Below are 21524 nucleotides of genomic sequence, written 5' to 3' on the forward strand. Positions count from 1 at the left end.
GGGGTCCAACCGACCCCCCCCCTACACATTAGAAGCTGGCAAACGCCGCACACATGCGAGGGTTAACCCTCGCCCGGCGAGGGGGTTGATGCAACCCCCCTAAGGTTTTTCGCAAATAGCGTAAAAACGGCGGCGCGAAGCGCCGCCAAATTTAGCATAACCTCTGGGGCAACCTTTTCGCACCTATCCTGAAAATTTGAAGTCCCAGTCTTTTCAGGTCAGGTCACCAGGTCACAAAAACCGGTACAAGGTCAGGGGCTCCGTGTCATAATTCGCGGTAAAGCCCTAATCAGCTGCTTTGCTTAGTCAATTTTCAAAAGATTTGCTGCACAAAAATGTAGGTACAATAGTTTTTGTTCTGAATTATCCCTCCCCAGGCGAGGGCTTTTTCCATAACACGGACGGCGAGGGGGGGTTGGTACGACCCCCCTGGCGATTGGCTCCAATGGCACTTAGAAACGCCAAATTTACAGGGTAGGTGGGTCCATAGGGGATCTCGCCTCTGTGAAAGTTTGGTGACTCTAAGTCAATATCTAGGGGCATTTTGGGGGGTATGAGTGCAAACATTTTGCTAAAACATTTCAAATGTTTTTCGCTTATAACTTTTTACCTAGTAAAGATAGAGAGAAAATAAAAGCACCAGTGAATTCAGGACGTCCGTGCGCTGACTTACCTCAGTAGCTAGTCTTACCTTGACTTCAATGCATGGTCCAAAAGAAAGTCTGTTTTGCAGCGCTGATTGGGACATTTCCGCAGGGACATACCTCCTCTATCTCAGCAGCTAGCTGGATGAGTTGACATGTGAAACCTTGTCTGTTAGCGTGAGAGGTACAGCTCACTTTTATATGTGCATCTGAAGTGCTAGAGCATTAGCAATGTACATGATTTTTCGTCATCCCATCGTGATTGATGAACACGAACCTGGGACGTCTGGGCTCCTACCGTTCGGATTCATTACAGCGGAATCATGACCGGTGGCTCACGAGCACTGGGTCCCAGTCCACGGCCTCACGAGTCGCCCTCTCGGCTCGGCAGTGTCCCTTCCTCATTGAGCGCGATAAAAAGCGTCAGTACCCCGAACCGATCGGTCGGGCCGGTCGCCTACGCTCCCACGGCCGGGTGCCGCGGTCGCCCTGGATGGGCCATCACCTGGCACACGGCCGGCCCGGCGGGTCTGCGGCCCGAGACCAGCCGCCCCGGAGCAGCGGCCGCCGGGCGCGCCGGGCGGCCACAGTGGAGCACCGACGGAGCACCTGGCCGCACGCGGCGCAGAGCACGGCGGTCGACGGTCGCGGTCAGCCACAGCGACGGCAGGTCCTGCCGCGGACAGAACAGCGACGCGTGCGGACATCGCTGGTGATCGGTGACTAGACTAGACACCCGAACAGATCGATTGTGGTGTCAGTAGTGAAACGGCTGCTTATCCCAAACGGTGGCTGTTTGTGTTTACACAGGCGGTGCCAGCGTAAAAGAGAAACACGTCAAAGTGAAGTGGTGCTGTAAGAGGTGTTTTGACACCCCAAACATCTCCAGAAGGAGCCTACCCGGTATCAGGCTGGGGCACAGCACCGTATCTGTGTAGCCGTGACAGTTCGCCTTAGCAGAAGGCGACAATTCATCCCATTCTGAGGACTTGACTCCACCAAAACAAACCGCACATCGCCCGCTATCCCACACTATTCCATATCAGCCACCGCCTCCGCCACTCACTTGTGTCACCCGCCCGCCTGTCCGTATCCCGCCTGTCCCGCCCGCCTGTCCATCCCGCCTGTCCATCCCGCCTGTCTATCCCGCCTGTCCCGCCCGCCTGCGTCGCCGCCTGCGCCGGTCGTCGGGGCGATGACAGCGGTGACAGCATGAGGGGTCGGCTGGTGCTCGAGCAGCTGATGCGACTGTTCATCATCGTCGTCTGCCTGACGCTGATGGTTCCCGCTGACGCCATCTGGTGGTGAGTACTCGCATATCGTCGGCCGCGACGGACGCGACGGACGCGACGCACCATCTATTATCGAAATGGATGATGCGTGCTGTGAGTCGCCGCCAGACAGTATCGCGTGATTTTGCGTGACGATCGCACGTGAGATGGACGGATGTAGGTTGAACAAGACGCTTTTTTTGTTGCAGGAATGTCAGTAATTGTTACTTGTGATGATTTTTTTTTCGCGATAGCCGCACTTACCTAATATTCTGATATGTGATTAAGCTCGGCATTCCTGTATATGACCTAGTGTTCAGTTGACTACCACAGTTCTTTTCATAGCATGACTTTGAATACAAAAAAGAACGTTTCGACACAAATGCCGAAATGTGAAGAATAAACAAGGCGGATCAGCTTACGTTGCGGCAAAGCTTACGATGATACAATTATTGACTTCTCACGATAAATTTTGGCATCATTTAACTCCCTAACATTTTCAAATCATTGTCAACGCATTACTTTATCGTTGGGTGTTTCGAATATACTACAGCAAAACAAGACACGGTGATTTGTTTACACGTTCACTGTTCTAAAATGTTTCATTCTTGGCCAATAAGTTTTACATCTTTTCCTCGTTTGGTGACACAGTTGCCATGGAACAAAAGCCAAGGGCAAACTGGTTCATCAGAAACGAAGCATCCTCTTTAGGCGAAGATCCGACGTGCTCAGTTAAATCCATGTATATCGCCGTGATCTTTATCATCGACTCTACTTCATCAAAACCAAGGCAAAGTCGAAACGATTACTAATCTGCCAAACTAAGCATAACGACCGACATATGGTACGACAGCTCAAATACAACCACCCGCATCGGTTGTAAATCTTATAACTTATTAGGAAGTCTGCAAATTGTGTGGGGTCTAATTTCAAAATTAGTATATTGAGGGATGACTCAAGACCGTGTGTTCACTTCCGCCACAAATGTTTTGCGACCGCACGAAATACATCAAAATCTTGAGAAAGTCTGCAGAGGGATACACATTTAGCAATCAACACACGAGTGCAATCATACATGGGCAGAGTGTTTATTTTTCACTCTCCTGTTAACTGGGCTTTTTCAGCAGCAATCACTACAAATTAAATTTCATGTCGTTTGCGACATTCGACATTTTGAGCTGTTATAAAATGTCTGCGCAGTACGCACGACATAATTACAAAGTAAACGAGTGTGTGAAATGGCGCAGATAACGGAAATCTTGCCACATATAATGTTTCGCTTTATATGTGTAACAGTTTTGTACATTGATAACAATTACACACAATCAAATAAAATGTCAATTAAAGGCCAATTAAAAATTCACTTGGATACGCCGAACACACTATCGTGGATGACAAACCTCCGATGCATACAAAACTCATTCGCTTTAGTGTCGTAAGGTCTTCGGTTAATTACCGCACGCTCTGCTGATCGTAACATCGGCTGTGCAATAAAACTAATTCTTTGATGTTGCCGGACACCCTACAAAAGTGCCCACATTTGTGTGCAGAATTCAAATATTCAACATATTTTTGTTGAATCATTGGCACGCAATGCCGTTTTCTAAAGCATGCGGCTTCCATACAGTTATCGATAGCATACCATTGGAGACGAGACGTACACCACAATACTGCTATTTCTGTGCGTGACCAGACTGAATCGTCTGATCACAATGCATTATAGTATTCTGTGAAGGCCTTGGTTGAATCCTTCGCGTGCTCGTTGATCCACTTTGGCGTATCAATCTCCCGAGGTGCCACGTTAGTCCGAAATGACGGCTACTTTGTAGGAAGAATCGGCGCCGCTTAGTGAAGTGCAATAACTTTTGGCCGAAGAAAAAAAAACTTTTGGCCGAAGAATGTGATCGTCTTTCGATTGGTGCGCTAAAACTGAACTTTTCAGGAAGGAAGGAAGCATCAATATTCGTAAAACTATTTCATTTCAGCTCATATGATCATCTTTTTATCACGTTAGTCTGCAAGATCATTTCACACCAGAAGTTTTGTTTGCCTCCAAAATGATGAAGAGACACCATCAAGCCCTTAGGTAACCGTTTGTTTCTATCGGAGTCGGAAACAACGTTTACCGGGTTGCTTTTTCGATGAAGATCGGTCTCATGGTCCGACTGCAGGTGCAGCTAATCATGGTACAAATCAAGATAAGCTGCAATCGGTTATCAGAAAAATAACGTCAAGGGTGGGTGGTGAAAACAGCATCCACCCATTAAAAAAAATGAGCGGATGGCAACAAGCGACGAAATCAGCCCCATCGCCAAGACAGATACTTATCGCGTAGCGTGCAGAGTGAGTTGGGTGTTCAAACTGCCTGCATGAAAATGGTTTGGCTGAGTGGTATACACCCTCCCAAAGAAGACCCATTTAACTGAAAATCCAGGAATGTAAAAGAAGAAAAAAAAATGTTCTAATGGCTCTCATCGTAGTAGCAAAATGCATATTTACATGTATTTATTGAATTGTTTTAACGTTATATTCTTGTTATGAATGCAATGTAGCATATAGTTAGACAATTATTCATTGTAATAAGGCAAACAAAAGTATCCATTTTAATCGTTTGGAACTATTGCGGAGCATTGTTCTTACCTCTCCGCCGGGGATTCCCAGCTTCCTGCGGTCCTGTGGGATGCATCTGCACTCTGCAGAGCTTCATGTGTAGAACTGCCAGATGGAGTGCAGATCTTGATGGGCACCCCCTGTCAATCAATAAGTGCCCACAAGTTTGAACCGCGCCCGGAATCCGTGTGTGATATTCCCAACCGCAATCCACTGTGTTCTTTCCACGAGCAGATTGGCCGACCCAGGCTGTTGGAATTTTCTCAATGCTGCCACCGGCTTGACACGATAAAAGTAGCTGATCTTTGGCAAAATTCGCGGCATTTCTGCCAATGCCCGGATCGGTTTTATAGATTGCTCTCCGCTGCAGCTGGAATAGGGACGGATATTTGTGGTCGAGCCGTTTGCGAAACTGCTGCTGAAGGACGAATGTTTGGAAAATAGGAGACACAGCAAGTGCCACTTAAGTACCTACAGCTTTTTTCAGATAAAGCGTAGTCGCACCGTGTATATGTGGTTTAAATGAGATATAAGTTTGTGTTCATTGATTATCATTACAGCATGCAAAACGCCAATGACCTGGGACAGGCGCAGTCAAGTAAACGACATTTCAAAGATACCGAATACACTTCCCTCAACTGAGGATAAAATGAAACTATCATCAAAAGCACGACAAAAGAAACAAATGATCTGCAAAATTGACTGCCTGTTCACCACACATAACCGTCTTTTACGACTTGTACTCTAAACGACTGAAACCACAAATGCACAAACGTAAGAAACACGCACCAACGTTGTTGACACGCGCGAAAAAGGTAGGTAGGTACTGAAGGCTGACTAGCACCATAGCCAACATAATTTTGAAAAGGTGTCGCTTAACACCAGCAGTACATGATAGATTGCTGAGAAACGGGCAGATTATGAAGCTATCTCCACCAAATAATTTTTCAGAAGCGCGTCCTAACGAGCTATGTGGGAACGCTGACAGCAGCAGAAACATGCAAAACTGCGCATATTTCGGCTCCTGGCGCCTGTCTCGGTTAGAACGGTGGCTCGGGCCGTGTAAGTTGGGTCTGTGGTGCGTGATCATCAGCCACTCTGTCGTGTACTGCGAGTGCGACCACTGATCAGAAACACTACTTTCGAGCAGGTAACTTGTTCAACAGCAAAATATTGGGCTACCTACATACTTGAGGCTCGTTTTTTATTGTCTAAACGCTAGACAATGGCCACGATGGTCTATAATAGCAGGATTATTAAAAAGAAACGATATTCATGTTTCGTAAATGAGCCCGCTTCCAAAAACAAATTAATAGCAGCAATATATGATGCATCAAATCATTCATAAATGAACGGCTTTATTTTGTGCATGCGTGGTATAGTTACTTGTTAACGAACGAAGATAATTTCTGTATTGGCGCCTAATTGTGTTAAGTCATTCATATATCCGCATGTAAACTGATGCCATGACATTCGTATGCAAATTGTTTTGATAGAAATGGCAATCATGAATATTTGAGAGCATATGAATATGGAGTATGGGTAGGCAGAGAATGAGTTATGACGCATTTTACTAGGTCGGACTGGTCAGAGATGGACCATTCACCCTTGTGCTCGAACCATATAACCAGACCTGACACCTGTGTTTTATGTTAACCCGGCAGGCGGTGGGCCTACCAGCCACCTTCCGCGCGGTGGGGGGGGGGGGGGGCATTTTTTTGCCCCCCCCCCGTATCTCCGAAACTACTGGACGGATCCGGAAAATTCAAACGGCGTTCGATAGCCCTGTCAAATTTGTCGACGGAAACCAAATTTCATTGACCTCGGGGTCACCGATGACGTCACAGGTCAGGTCAAAGATAAAATGTTTCACCGTTCACGGGGCTTCTAGGGAAAGCGCTAGAACACCGAGTAAAACGCATTTTGTCGAAAATCAGCGATAGGGCGTCAGTTTTCTAGTACATATGTTGCTATTAGAGGTCACTGGTCATACCAGGTCAGGTCACAGGTCAGGTCACCAAAGGTCACCAAGGGTCACCACATGAGCCCAACTTTACTAAGGTTATGTGATGCATGTTTTATGGCCAGTTTTTCATTTCCAACTCAATGGTGTTGGTTATAAGACCATCAGGTACGGTTTAGGTCACTTTCTGGTGGAGGTCAGGTCAAGGTCAGGTCAAAAAAGGTCAAATTTCAAAGTTGATATTTTTGCATAAAATGGGTATCGATTCGATGCAGCTCATCACGGGGAGTCTAATGGTGGTCTTTGTTTTGCGCTACGAGGTCTAGAATTGCTAAAAATTGAGTTTGAAAATTTGACGTCATCAATTTTGAACAGTTTTTTTTTCGCTATAACTTGGCCAAAAAAAGAGGTATCGATCTCAAATTTGGTATGTAGATAGAAGGCGGTAGGGACTATCACATATATTCCGGTTTTTTCGAAATTCAAAAAACTTTTTGGATTTTTTGGCTATTATATTCAAAAAATTTATTTTTTGATTTTTGGGGGTCAAAATCCAAAAAGTCGAAAAACCGAAATAGCAGTTTTATAGCCCTTTTGATTCCACACATTTTATGTCAAAAACATTTTTCTGTATCTCTAAAGCTGTAGGCCTGACAGCTCTTCCCGCGAAACCTTTTTTTGGGTCGAAAATGGCAAAAATGACGTCACTCTGACGTCATTAGCGGCCAACCTATCATAGCCTTTGGAAAAAAATTTTTGGTCACCATGTGCGCTAGCTGCTCCCGGGAGGGTACTGAAAGTTTGGTGACGATCGGCGCAGCGGTTCTCGAGATATATCGAAAAAACTAAAGGGGGGGCAAAAAATGCCCCCCCCCCCCACCGCCTGGAAGGTTAAGCGCAGCATTATAATTAGGCTACATAATTGCCAAGCATTACGCATTCTCGTTATGATTAGGTGTCTTCTGTGACTATCGCCTAAGCTCTGCTTGCATTCAGTGGCGCGGGAACCGGGGGGGGGGGGGCTAGGGGGGGCTGAGCCCCTCCAACTTTTCGGCTGGGGGGGGGGCTCGTAATGTATTTGAGCCCCCCCAGCTGGAGGAATCGAAATCGGAAATCTACCAACACAATTTCATAGATTCATACATAGGCGCGGGAACCGGGGGAGAGGGCAGTGGGGAAGCTTGCCCTCACAACTCTGGGGCCGTGGGGGCGGTGCCTCACAACTTTTCATGAGGCCAGGAACCGTTGGGGCACTTTGTCCTCCCCAAATTAGGGGTTGTGAGTCACAAAGGAAGAAAGCATGTGAGTGAAAAATCTACCTATTTTACTGACTTGGCAACTCATTTGGCAGCTTAAAACCTTTATTCCAGGTTGCCAAAACGGTAGTTTCTTCACTCAGCTGAGACGGAATACCTCACTTTTTTTGCAAATATTTTCTTCCTTTTTGGCCAAGGTCTGAAAAATAAGTGGCCTAAAACCGATGAGAAAGCTAGATTTGGGGGTACCCTAGGTTGATCTCTATGATGGTTCAGCCCCCCCAGTCTGGAAGAAGTTCCCGCGCCACTGCTTGCATTGAACAATTCCTGTTCACAATAACGTGTTATACACCGAGTTCGCGAAATCAATTTCTTCAACCGATTTAGAGCACTAGACGTGTCGCTGAGTCACAGCTGTGAAATGTTCTCCGCCTGGTAAAGGGCGTGCTCTGTCACTCACGGCTAGAATGTCGGTCACATCTTCATTGGAATCTGAAAGCCGTGTAGCTTTCAACCACAATTACATGAGCAAACACTTTTGGCGCATTTCTGGCTCTGACTCAACACCGTTGGACTACATGATTATTGTGACGACTGTCATTGTTAGATTCATGTATAGGTCACGACGGATCACATGTCAGTAGGCATAATCTGATAAACCAGCCATTTCCTTTTCTGCAATGGCACTTGTTCCTGGACTGATATTCACCAGCATTTTAGAGATCATCCTGGAAAACATCATCTACATTTTCGAAAAATCATACTCGAGCCGACTTCCGTTTTCTCAGAGAATTAAGTCATCTGAAACAACGTCCTAGAGGCTAGAACCATCACTGCTGAAACATGCTGCTCCAGCAGCCCTGGGGTCATATATCTCTCCCCTAGCCCCCCACCTGCCGGGGCCGTGACCGCGGCTGTCCCGAGGTGGTGACGGCAGCCGTCGGGCCATCACCACTGCACCAGCCGGCGCCGACCGCTGGCGCCACTCGCCGATACCAGCGGCGGCTGCCAGCGCGCCGTGTACGCCGCCGGGGCCCGTCGCTGACGACGCGTCGACGGCCGGCCTCCGGCGGGCGCGTCCGGAGCTGTTTGGAGACGCCCCGCCGGCGGCGTCGGACGCGGCCCGGGGGTCGGCCACGCGCCCCGGCCGCTGCAAGACCGCTTTCAGACACGTTTCGGTCGCGCCGCTAACAGTTTAGCGCAGTCCCAGCCAGGTGTTTACCGTCTGCCGACAGGTGGAACTCAGAGTCGTCAGCTCGCGCGCGCGAGTCGCTGGCGTTGGCCGCCCTTTCGGCGGTTAGAACACGTGTCGAACTGACCGGCCGGCGTGGTCTGACACCGCCGGCAGCTGCTCCGCGGGCGGAGCAGCGCGCCGACTCCGGTTTGTGGTTGGCGGAAATTCTCCGCTGCGGGAACTGGAGAAGGGCGCCAGGCGGCCGCTGTCACCCCGCACATCGAAAATTGCATCAAGAAGAGAAGAAAAAAAACTGATCGTCTTTGGGGAAACACTAAGCTGGTCGAATTCGATCCGTCCTGAAAATCAATGCACCATGAGAGATGCTTCTGCAGATAACTGCGAACTACACAACAGACAACAAAAAGTGTGTCATCGGGCGTCAAACATCCACACGATTGGCGTCAGGTGTTTGCACGACCAGTGTTCCCGCGAGAAGATTAGTTCGTTTCCGTATAACTGATTCCAGCTGGTACCGGACATGGCTCGGCTATTACGGGGCCGTCCCCTTCATACAAACATCGTGCACGACGGCATTGGCTGCGACCGTGAAACACAGCCGCTGAGTTACTCAGAGCGGCGCGGGAACCGCCCGCCTCTCTGTCTCGCCCAGCAGCTCCCCGGACCGTCAGTCGGCGGGGTGCGGACCGACGGCCGCCGCGTCGCTTTCGATGCACCCCGCCGACGAGCTGCAGCCGACTCGGGCCGAGTGGTGTCTGTCATCACTCGCCGTGCCGGCAGCCGACAGCTGACAGCAGCCGACAGCCGGCCGTCACTCAGCTGTCCGCGCCGTGCTGCTGCCGAGCAGATGTAACCTGGCTAATGTGACGACAACAATGCGCCCGCTCGTGCCCCGAGCCCTCGGCGCTGTTTTCGTCACTCTGACCTTGCCATCTTTCGCTGTTCATCTCCACTCCTCCGTTCGCCGCGTGCTCGTACGCCGCTCCCACGGAGAGCGGATAAACAAGTGCTGCTGTCTGCCCTTTTTCTCTTCCTCCTACCCTTTCACCTGTCAAACTTGGTGTTACCGATCTCCGACAGCGCTCGCGACAAAAGTGCTGGCTGAGGGACTCACGAGCAGTGCTCAGCTGCTCACGACTTCCAGCTTATCCGAGCACGAGCGCGCTGGGTCGCTGCAGATCCAGCTGCAGCCGAGTTTATCAATGAGATGGCACTGCGGCGGGGACCGCGTACGATAGCAACTGGACTCCATTCACTACCTGGCGAGCATCTACATCGCTGTGAGGAGTAAAACTGATTGCTTCAATGAAACTTTATTGATATCAACACCGTTTCAATGTAATGTTTTGCTGGACATTCGTCAGTATTGATTAAATACTGACGAATAAACTGATATGCTTACCGATATGCAGTTAAAATCAGTAAACGTATATTCAATTAGGTAGCGTATTGAACAGGCAAAGCAGCGATGATTGAAATATTAGGTGTGCTATGCAATCTTATCATCAACATACCTAGAAACACTAGTTGCCTACATTATTGCAACATGCATCAACATGCTGCTATTTTCCTAACTGCCACATTGTGACATGCCCATTGCACATCATCGTCAGTTACACGACTCAATCAATCAAACTGAATATTTGAACGTCCTGGCATCATCATCGTGACTTTGGTCGTGATCTGATATAGGGTACAGAGAGCGAATGTGAGGCTCGTGACTAGAGCAACGAATAATGTGTTTGGAGAAGGGCTGAACGATACATGGACTGCAAATGCTTTTGCATCCTCATTGAAGACATTTAGTCATGTTCGCATCGGTAGGTGCAATAAATCAGGTTAAGTAGGAGGTATAGTGTGTAAGTATGAGTCCCAGCAGGTGTTGTTTTTGTGATAGCACCACGTGCTATTGGTAAATCAATGAGGCTAGCACATAATGCCAACGCCGCCGGTGAAGCCCAGCGTTGACATATAGGAGCTTTCGCTTAGGTACACTCTTAGGGGGAGAAGACACGGTGGTAACGAAAGGCACAGAAAATCATGCTCTCAAAATGATGATATCCCGCGGAGAAACTGGTGGCTCTGATCAAAACGGAAATATTGCAAAAGCACTTGAATGTGCAATCCCATTGTGAGGAGCCTGCACGATGCGCTTGCACACCTGTCTGTGTCATTGTCCATTCATGACAGTTTGTGTGACAGGGCATCGTGGCGGCTTACATTCGCAAATCTTGCCAACATTCTGATGTCGTGCTGTGATGAGCGACGGGACCTCGTGTCACCGTTATCAGGTACTGCAGACAAAGGGGCCACGGCGATGATTCGAGGCATCATCTCCCCGTCCGTGTTCATCGCCCGACGCTGAGTCATGAGAGCAGAACGTCTGCTCGAGACTGGCGCGGGGTGCCAAACCGGCGCAGCCCTCCCGACACACACCACAGAGCCGTGGCACCCAAGGCTGCCGTCACGTTCAGCAAAGCCGTTTAGGATTTTCGCCGGTCTTAACTGGGAAACCCGCCCCTGGTAATGCTTTATATGAGTGGCACGAGCCACACAGGGTCTGGCTCCGCGTGGTATAAAAATACCCAGTCTCGTGACTCGCGATCCTTGGTTTTTAAGTGGCGAACGCAGCCGGACGAGCGGGATCGCTCAGCCTGTGGCCGTGTCGGTGTACGACCGGCGCCGTGGCAGCGGCTGGCACAGCGCCGCCGCCCATGAGACCGGCTGACCACTGCCAGGCCAATACTAACATGACCCGGCAACTCGAGAAATTTCGCCTCGATGAGCCCTGTCGACATGGTCCAGCAGCGGCCGACGAGCGGGGATGGGGATGAATGCTGTCCGGGGATGTGATGTGGGGCGCGGAGTGTGCTGAAGACAGCCAGGGCACCACCAGGAGCTGCCGGGGGGGGGGGGGGGGGGGCTCTGGCCCGCTCCGGCTGACCCAAACGATGTTAGAGCTCCGGTTGAGGCGCCGACATCCGATGGTCTCAGCTCTGTTAGTCGGCTGCCAAACCCTAGCCCGGCCAGACAAAACAGTCCAATCACCAATGACCGGCGCGTGGAATGAGAGTAGCGCTTCAGACATCGGGTATTTTGCGAGAACACAGTCATTGGGTATTTTGCGAGAGCACGCGTCATGGCATGGGTGCCTTCGCCCTTCAGCTAAACTGCTAGATCAGCCCTTATGCGTAGGTGGTGATAAATCGTACCATAAGGCATTTGAACTAACTTGCCTCAATAATTAATCCACCGGTTCCAGCGTTTGGTTATTATCTAAAGCGAAGCAATCCTCGCAAGTTGAGCTCGATGCAGCAAATAAGTACCATGGTATCATTTTCCTAGATATTTTCTCGTAATGATGAGTGTTTTGAAAGGCATACTCATATTTTAGCCTCCAAATCTCATTTGTTTTGGCAAGTGAACATAATCATAAACGCGCTCAAGAATTACAAACCTTCCTGGCATCTAGTCTACCTGTCTTGTACCACGTCTAACAGTTCTTGTCACTTTTCTGAATGCACGGAACACTTCTACGTAAATATCACAAACGTTGGAATTTATTTTCGTTTCATCATGTCATCTTGGTATGCCGATAGTCTGGTCATCACGCGGTGATGCAGGATGAATTTAGTCGGCAGATTTGTTCGTCTATATTTAACCAATCGCTCGTCAACTATAATTATATTTTCGGATAAAGACATCCTGGGGAAGTATTGATGTAGTCCACAAGAATGTTGTATTGTTGGGCATGTGACATGTGAGCCCAACGGTTAAGTGTGTTGTGGCCTAACGATGATCCGCGGGACATTTTATTTCGAAGGGCTAAAAAGTTTTTTTTTTAACCGCAGCCCAGTATCACAACCCAGTATGTTTTAGGGCCTTGATCACAACAGCTCTGAGAAGGGTGTGAGAATGCATGCGACGTGGGCATATGACACTATGCTGCAAAGCACGGGAATACCCACTTCCCATACTACCAAAAAGCGTTTCTGCAGTGCAGCTTACAACCGCATGTGTCACGAACAAGGCGAGATTCTCCCAAGCGCTTCGCCTTCCGGCCTATCAACAATTGTCTGGAGTTGGAAAGACAATATTTGCAATTCCAGTATTTCCTATGCTCGTATTTTAGCTTGTGCCTGTTCGTTTTGGAGGCAGTTTTTCGTCCGTCTTCCATTTACGTTTTGATCCTTTCTTCCAACAATGTTTTTCTCTGCGTCTCTCTCTCTCTCTCTCTCTCTCTCTCTCTCTCTCTCTCTCTCTCTCTCTCTCTCTCTCTCTCTCTCTCTCTCTCTCTCTCTCTCTCTCTCTCTCTCTCTCTTTCTCTGTCATCATTTCTTTTCACCTTCCAGTCTCATCCCCAGCATTACCTTTTGTCTGTCAGTCTGTCTGGGTGTCTGGCTGACTGTGTGTGTACCTATGTATGTGTGCATGAATGCATGCTTACATGTATGTCAATCTATTCATATTTTGATCTGTCGGTCTGGCAATCTGTCTGTCTTTTTGCCCTTCCATCCGTCTATCAAACACGGACGGTAGTTGTCCGATATCTTTCCAATATCTTTATCAATAGCTGCACTAGCGGTTCAGACACGTTTCTCGTGTAGCGCATGACTGTGCAGTTGTTGTTTAAGACGTCTAGCCCGTCACAGCCGTCTCAGACAGTGATGACGACACGGCAGTCACGTCTGGTGACGTCACGAACGTCAGGATCTGTGACGTCAGGTGTTCCGTGTCAAACGGAGCCGGAAACTAAACGTCGAGTGCTCAGCCACTTTGGTCGGATCAGATGATGTTGGAATGCAATAGATATCGATAGATTCCCTCGTAGAAATCTGACTGAATGACGCAACTCTAATCAAATTTAGAAGTCATGTGCGACATTGGGCACATGACATAGTTTTCGTTTCAAATGCCTACAATATGAACACGTTATTTCGTAGACGATCTAATGATGATGATCGCAGACATCTGTTTGTCCATTATCTTTTGCTTTTTTCTCATGGTCCGTCGCCTCTCTGCAGGGCTATTGGTTCACCCCTGCTGATGGATCCCGACCGCGTGTGTCGCCGGCTGCGACACGCCCGAGGCCGCCGCTCGCGGATCTGCCGCCGGCAGCCAGAGGTCATTGAGCAGGTGCACAAGGGTGTCGCCCTGGCCACCAAGGAGTGCCAGTTCCAGTTCCAGAACCGGCGCTGGAACTGTACCACCGACAGACGCAGCCTGAAGCGGATACTGATGAAGGGTAAGTGGCGTGCGGTCGGTTTCACAGCGCCGCGGACTGGATAGCCGAGTGACACGACCAGCGAATGATGACAAATGGTGCACTTAGTCACTTGCGAAAGGCGTTATTATTCGCTTTGCAGCATGATGGTGCGGATTAATTTGTCGGCTCTGTATTTGGCGTGTCTCTTGCTTGTATGATTTCCTATCTTTCGTTCATCCATGTGGGATGACAATGTGCCCAGCTCGTGTGTGACGTGAGAAAGTATCCGCTGAGCATTCCATGCATAAAATTTGATAGTTCCTAAGCCCTATAAACGTCATCATATATGGCTCAACGGCCTTGCGACGACCTCTAAAAATGGCAATTTCCTTGTTCAACAAGCTTTAAGTATAACGGAGAGATTGACATGATATGTATCGTTAGGATGATGAAATGAACACCAAGTTATCGCGTTTAAAGCACGCATCGTTGAACGATGAGGTACGAAAAAGTTGGCATAGTCGCGCTTGCTTAGTGCAAAGAATCACCTACGTACGACGCATAAAAGCAGGTAGATCATCTCGTTCAATATATTTGATACAATTAAAAATAAATATTTAGATTGCAAGGTTCCAGATGACCCCGTTACTCGTAAGCGCTCGTAGTGGACGATGTCTGATATACCTACGATGGGGGCCTAATTATCTTCGTCTTTTTCTCGGCAGATCTGCGGGAGACCGGTTTCGTGAACGCCATCACGTCAGCAGGACTGATGCACGCCATCACCGCGGGCTGTTCGCGGGGTCACATCATCGACTGCACCTGTGGTTAGTGACGTCAAATGACACAGCAGATCTGATAATTGCAGTTTTAACGACTATTAACGCATTATGCATTAGGTATCGAAATGTTTTGAAGCTTTAACCCTCGCCGGACCTATTGGTTTTCTACATACGCGCCGGCCGAGGGGGGGGGGCGGGTACGACCCCCCCCTCGCCGTTTCGCCCCTGGTGGAGCTAGCGCGTCGCGGAAAAAACGAGCGTGTGCGCCGTTACGAAACGCAGAGATTGGTACCCGATTTTAAGGTCCTAGGTCAACCGGTGACCTCTGAGGTCAGGTCAAGTGCCCCAGGGTACGGTTCAGTTTTTGGTGAATAACTTCGCAAAAAACGGCCGCAGAGCCGCGATTTTGGCAGCATCGTGTTCGCCTCGCTCAGGCGCGTCGAATGATATACTTTTTGTTCGGGTCAGGTCAACTTGGGGTGTTGACCTCAGGTCAAGGTCAGGTCAGCACCCCCAGGTCACGAAGTTGGTCGAAAGAGGTCATGTCGCATATCATTCGATTCGGCAGGTCTTCCTGAGTCCATTGGTGGCTTTCTCGACTCGCTAGCTCAATTTGATCGGGAGTTATTGACGAAAAACTAATATGACCTTGATGACGTCATAAATGACGTCACGCAAGGTCAACATTGCAAAAGTGACGCATCTAACCTTGCAAGGAGTGCATCAAATCACGATTCTGTGTGCTTGAGATAGTTGGAGATCGTTCCCGGCGCCAGAATAGCAGTTTTCATTTTTCCCCATTGACTTATAATGGTGAGGTCACGAAAATGACCTGACCTCATATGACCTTTAGGAAAAATCCGAGATATACAAGTTGTGAGACTCATAATGGATACTAGATCCTGCAAGTTTCATTTCCCTGTGACATCTCCTCTGGCAGTGAGGGCGTTGCGAAGTCGCGACATCTGAAGACCGTGCTGAGGTTCACTTATGACGTCATAGGTCAGTGACCTGACCTGACCCAAAAATGCGGTTGGTGTCAAAAGATGCGGCTTGGATCAAAGGTCAGGTATGCCAAGTTTCAGCTCTCTATCGCCAGCGTGTTCGGAGCTATCGCGAAAAAACCCTATGGGGGGGGCGGCACCCGCCCCCCCCCCCCCCTCGGCCGGCGAGGGTTATGTATCTTTTCATGCACGTCTGCAATCCGGTCTTTTCTCGAAGTCCTTATAATATCCTACAACGTTTCCTGTTTACACAAACACTTTCAGAAAGATTCAGCGTACCGTTCATGTAAAACCGACGGCTCTCCTTGATGCACACTCACAGCAAATAAATAAAACAGCTCCTGACATCAAAAACAGTTGGCAGTGGCTGATAATTTACATCACACCACTAATTATCAATCCATGAAGTTTGCAGTTTGTATGGTAGCTCATGCAAGCACATAAACGTCATCCGCCAGCCTGTCGCTAAAAATGGTCGGTCCCTCTCTCGGGTCCAGTGAGCCGTTACGCGGTGTGACCTGACCCTCAACGACGCTGGCTGTGTGTCGGCGGATCTCCGTGCCACCGAGCGGTCAGCCGTGAGCAGGGGCGCCGACCGGCCCGTGTCCGTCTGTCAGTTAGCAGCACGTCTGTCTCCGCCAGTGGCAAAGTCATCTCAAACTTCTATCTGCCAGACTATCTGCCTGGAGTGGTCCCAGCGGCTCGACAGATACCGTCCGGCAGCCAAATAACGAACTTGCCAGCTACCACCGGCATACCTAAATCATATCACTGTCTCGTGCACGTGTGACCGATCTTTGCATATACGGGCGGCTGTCGGAGCTCAGGCGCCTCGTCACGGACCCGGCGACGGACGGGCCATCCTGTTCGAGAGACGTCCGTCTCTGTATCAGTCAGTGCTCTTTGTGTTACTGGCTATTCTTTAGTGATGGATCTTACCTACTTAGGATCGGCATGCATGAAAACTGGATGTTGATGATAGCTGCAAGCTCGTTCCATTTAAACTATAGCTACGCTCAATAACTAGTTAGGTAACAACCTCTTACCATAAAAGCTCTGGTAGCACTTTCGCCTTGACACGACCAACTATATGTAATGGCGAATGTCAAACTATCAACTCTCGGGCACGTTTTCATACCCCTCTTGCCGATTCTCACGGTCCTCACCTCTCTCGGGAGGTCATAGGAATGCGCCGAGTGATGATCCGGCCGATATCTCCCCTGGCAGTGATCCCGCCATCAACGGCCGGCCGTTTGACGGATTCTCCCCGTCACGCGGCCCATCACCCGGCAGAGAGTGTGACCCGACGGGCGCCGTGTGTTGCAGAGGTGCCGGTGTCGGTGCGTAAGACCGACCACCGATGGTCGTGGAGCGGCTGCGGCGATAACGCCGTGTACGGCTACAAGAAGTCGCGCCAGTTCCTGGAGGCGCTGTTCCGCCGCAAGGCTGACGTCAAAACGCTCATCATGCTGCACAATAACGAGGTCGGACGACTGGTGAGTGTGCGCTGCTGTTTCGCTGTTATACTGTTCCGCTGTCCCGCTGTTCGCTGTCACCTGCCCTGTCCCGCTGTCTCCACTACCCCGCTGCTAAGCCGTTCCACTGTTTCGCTGTTCCACCGTTCCGGGCCAACCGCCTGTCTTCTCGTCCCCTTGCCTCACTGACCTGATATCCGGCTGCTGACCGTCGGGTATCGGGCCGCAGCATTACGCACTGTTGTTCATAGCCCTGCCTGCTCCGACCAATGCCCCTGCCACATTGCCAGTACGGCACAGTGTGGATATCCCAGCTAGCCATATGAAGCTGCCCAGCACCCCGCTGCCATTTCACCCCTGTCTCGCTGTCGCCCTGTTGTTTATAGCCGCGGCCCGGCGAGACTCCTCACTCCATCATCTCAACCATTGGTGCGACGGTGATGGAAGGGCATCACTTGGAAAAGGAAACCCTATCGAATATCGATGGTGTTTGGGGATTCGACAGCAAAATAATGACCGAAAGAAAGCGTACTTCATCACGCATTCCCTTCCATTATTCATGCAAGGCAGGCGACTAGGTATATTGCCGTTGTCATGCCGAGTTTTCTCTTATAAGATATGATGGCAATTTGAATGGTGAATTCGGGATTCCTTCATCTTCTTCCCACGTTTAACCCTAAAAGCAGTTGCGTTTGAAACGCCTGTCACCCCCTCCCCCCCCCCACTATTTACTCACCTACCTAATTGATACGGTTGAAGTTCGAACGATCATCGAAGAACTTGAGAACAAAGCAATGGTAACTACATTTAAATTTGAATTATCTTGCAATGGTTCTGCCAGTACCTAGGTGATGTACTAATAACATTGTTTTCACACCGCCAAAAAGCAGCGAAACGTCTTTTTGAAAAGTACTCTTGAATCTGGATCCTTTCGTGATTCCTAAAACTGCCTAATAAGCAAATTAGCCGGATAGAAAGGAATTTTATCCACACTTCTTTGTCCTTCAGCCCTTCGTGTCAGACAAGTCCGGTCTACTTTTACTGCAGACCATAAGTCCTGTAGAGCTTGGCGCCAGATGAGACTAAAACGTATCTAAATTTACGGCTAATTGCCTCAGCGCAGAATCAGAGATATTTAAGTATACGGCCACCGGTACGCATTACCTACCTATGCTTGTATAAGCTGATCTATATGAGCCTCCACGATACCTACTACCAACGGCAGAAATGCTGTGTCTACCTAAAAGTGACCTTCCGTTCCCTTAGTATCGTACAACACAATAGGGTAGGGTGGGGCAAAGCGCCCACCCTAACTTTCCAGCCCCAGTATCTCTTTATCTTACAAATTTGAAAGATAACTAGGTAGCTGATCTGGTAGCTCATTACATTGGCTTTCTTCGAATAACACATAAGAAACAAGTGGCATGCATGGTTTTTGAGATATGCCATCCGAATTGAGAGGACTACAAATCGGGCGTTTTGCCCCACCCATGGGGCATAACGCCCATATGAGTGGGACATAACGCCCAGTCCTGAACGTTTCATTACACGCTCGGTACTCTGACAAAAGAATGCAGTATTTATCCATTCTCATTTCGTTTGACTTTAAATCGATAGATTACACCACTAAACACATCTTGAACACTGTTGTTACCACCCCACTCCTCATTCAGTCAACGGGCTCTCACCGCCTTGGAGAGCGGAGATTAGTGCGTGCGAATAAATTGTTCCAGGCGATACTAACCAGTATATTGCATATTTCATAAGAATCCTGAGCATTAGAAACGTATCCCGACACTCACTTTCAGCCAAAAATGTTCGCAAATACCCGTACTGTATAACTCCCATTAGGGGTAAAACGCCCATGATGGGCGTTCTGCCCCACACCAAAGTGGGCGTATTACCCCAACAGCACATTCAAAACGAAGTCCACCAAAATTAAACGTGTGACGATTGTGTTACAAAACAGTAAATGCTCAAAACATATCTTAAATCCGCAGGTTCTGCGTAGCTAAATTCCATTGCCTACTTTAATCTCTATCAGACAAAGTTTTAGTAGTATGAAAACATGTAATATCTAAAAATTGTCTGAAATAAACTAATCTTTATCTTACGTCCAGAACAACCCACTTGTAGAACCGAAAAAGGGGGCAAAAGTAGATTCCTGCTCGTTCTTGAAAATGGCTATCGAGAATTCTTCGAAAAGTCGAACACTTCATAAAAAAGAGGGGTGGGCGTTTGACCCGCCCTGGGCGCTTTGCCCCACTCTACCCTACCTTTAAAAAATGTCTTGCGGGGTATAGATCTGGCACCGCGTATAAAATAAATATCCATTCCCGTTTGTGCTCTTCAAGTCGTCAGCTCAGCGGTCTACCGACCAATCAAATTTGGCACATTTGAGAACAACTTTCAATAAGCATAATACATTTTTACGAGTCCGAAATAGATCAGGAAGTCTATGTAAGAGCATGAGTAGACGCCAGGCAACGCTCTTGATATTTTGAATAGCATAAATCATGGACCTGCACGCTCCAGGATTATAATACTAAGTCGAGGAAACTTTTTGGCATCGGTTTAGCAGATTTACCGGTCAGCCGTGCCTCTCTGACCTGTTTTCACCTCATCTCACCTTGGCTCTCCGTCTGCCTTCAGGCGATCCGGCGGCACATGCGTCTGGCCTGCAAGTGTCACGGCCTGTCCGGCTCGTGCACGGTACGCACGTGCTGGCGCCGGATGCCGCAGTTCCGGGAGGTCGGCGACCGGCTCCGGATCAGCTTCGACAAGGCCGTGCGCGTGATGCCCGGAAACGACGGCAAGAGTCTGGCGCCGGCCGAGGAGGGACTCCGGCTCCGGCGCACACTCGTCTACGCCGAGAAGAGCCCGTCGTTCTGCGAGCCGAACCGGCGACTGGGCAGTCTGGGCTCGCAGGGGCGCCGGTGTCAGCTGGAGGGGGACGGGTGTCTGACCATGTGCTGCGAGCGTGGCTTCACCACCGTGCAGCTCAACACCACCGTCAACTGCCGGTGTCGCTTCCACTGGTGCTGCGAGGTCACTTGCGACAAATGTCCGCATGTGGAGACTCAGCATTTCTGCCGGTAGTGTCGCTCTTCGCCGCCAGAGGGGCGGGAAACGTCGGTGTTCGTGTCTAAATAGGTGTTGCTAGCATCGCTGTTGATTGAAAAGGGGTGATGTGCCTTCTTGATGCTGTGGTTATTTACGCGCTTATGAAGTGAGCCATGAGTGTCAGGGCGAGAGATGCTAGGTGTTTATATTGTTTTGAATGAAGTGTGATGTTAAGTGCAGGTCCATTTGTGATTTTAATTAACCTTGAAATACCTACGACTCAAGGCTGGCAAGTGCATAAGATGCCTTTATGTCTCATTTGCGGATGCCTAGAGCATTAGGTGCCTGAGACACTCCCCAGTCTTGTTTATGCTAAAGGCACCATTCAGAAAATAATCAGTGTACCTTCCTGTGCCGCTTTACCAGCTGTGTCGATGTGCATTCGAATGCAATTTGAGCGACACGACGATAGCGAATATTGAAAATATATGTCATCCAAAGATGTCATTGCTGTTGAATGTTGAGTAACTGTTCAGCAATAAATGATCCTCTGCAATTTAGTTATAACTTCACTGCCGTGTGGAGGCATAAGTGAACTCTCCATGATGTAAAAGAGGGCTGAACGTCCCACATTGAACCAGACCTAGCTGCACTATATACGTCCTCGCTTCCAATGTGCTGCGACGAGACCACTATCCCGACGCCGATTTGCTAGTTTTGAATTTTGACATAGATGATCGAAGATCACTAAGTGTTGGAGCCGTTGGAGGCGCCAGCCGCCAGGCGCTACTGCACTTCAATGTCCAGGTCAAACCAAGGTCCAGTATATGCACTAAGTATATGCACGACTAGGGCTGCAGAGTCGATGGACATTAAGGTGACTCCGACTCCGACTCCGGCATCAAAAATCGACTCCGACTCCGACTCCGGCATCAAAAATCGACTCCGACTCCGAATCCGGCTCCAGTTCCGACATCGGACACTGCTCATCAAGTCCACATAATGAAATCAAATTTCATGTCGGAGATCTTTTTACCTTAACCTTCGCCCCAGTG

General features: G+C 49.1%; 1 protein-coding gene across 1 annotated transcript; it reads left to right on the forward strand.

Moving 5' to 3' along the window:
• The first annotated feature begins 1198 nt into the window (after positions 1–1198).
• On the forward strand, positions 1199–21029 carry LOC122366165 (protein Wnt-6-like). Its single transcript, XM_043338079.1, has 5 exons — positions 1199–1948; positions 13964–14184; positions 14871–14972; positions 17258–17427; positions 20059–21029. The coding sequence occupies exons 1-5, from the start codon at positions 1857–1859 to the stop codon at positions 20503–20505; spliced, it is 1032 nt and encodes a 343-aa protein (XP_043194014.1). The 5' UTR covers positions 1199–1856; the 3' UTR covers positions 20506–21029.
• Positions 21030–21524: the final 495 nt, after the last annotated feature.

Source organism: Amphibalanus amphitrite, unplaced genomic scaffold (genome assembly GCF_019059575.1).
Source record: "Amphibalanus amphitrite isolate SeventyFive unplaced genomic scaffold, NRLGWU_Aamphi_draft 000789F_arrow, whole genome shotgun sequence".
Classification (NCBI taxonomy): Eukaryota; Metazoa; Arthropoda; class Thecostraca; order Balanomorpha; family Balanidae; genus Amphibalanus; species Amphibalanus amphitrite.

Excerpts from the sequence above, each read along its gene's own strand:
- LOC122366165 (XM_043338079.1), top strand. The coding sequence starts at position 1,857 with ATGAGGGGTCGGCTGGTGCTCGAGCAGCTGATGCGACTGTTCATCATC. Across the intron at positions 14,185-14,870 it reads GAAGCGGATACTGATGAAGG|ATCTGCGGGAGACCGGTTTC; the intron begins GTAAGTGGCGTG and ends TTTTCTCGGCAG. Across the intron at positions 14,973-17,257 it reads CATCATCGACTGCACCTGTG|AGGTGCCGGTGTCGGTGCGT; the intron begins GTTAGTGACGTC and ends CGTGTGTTGCAG.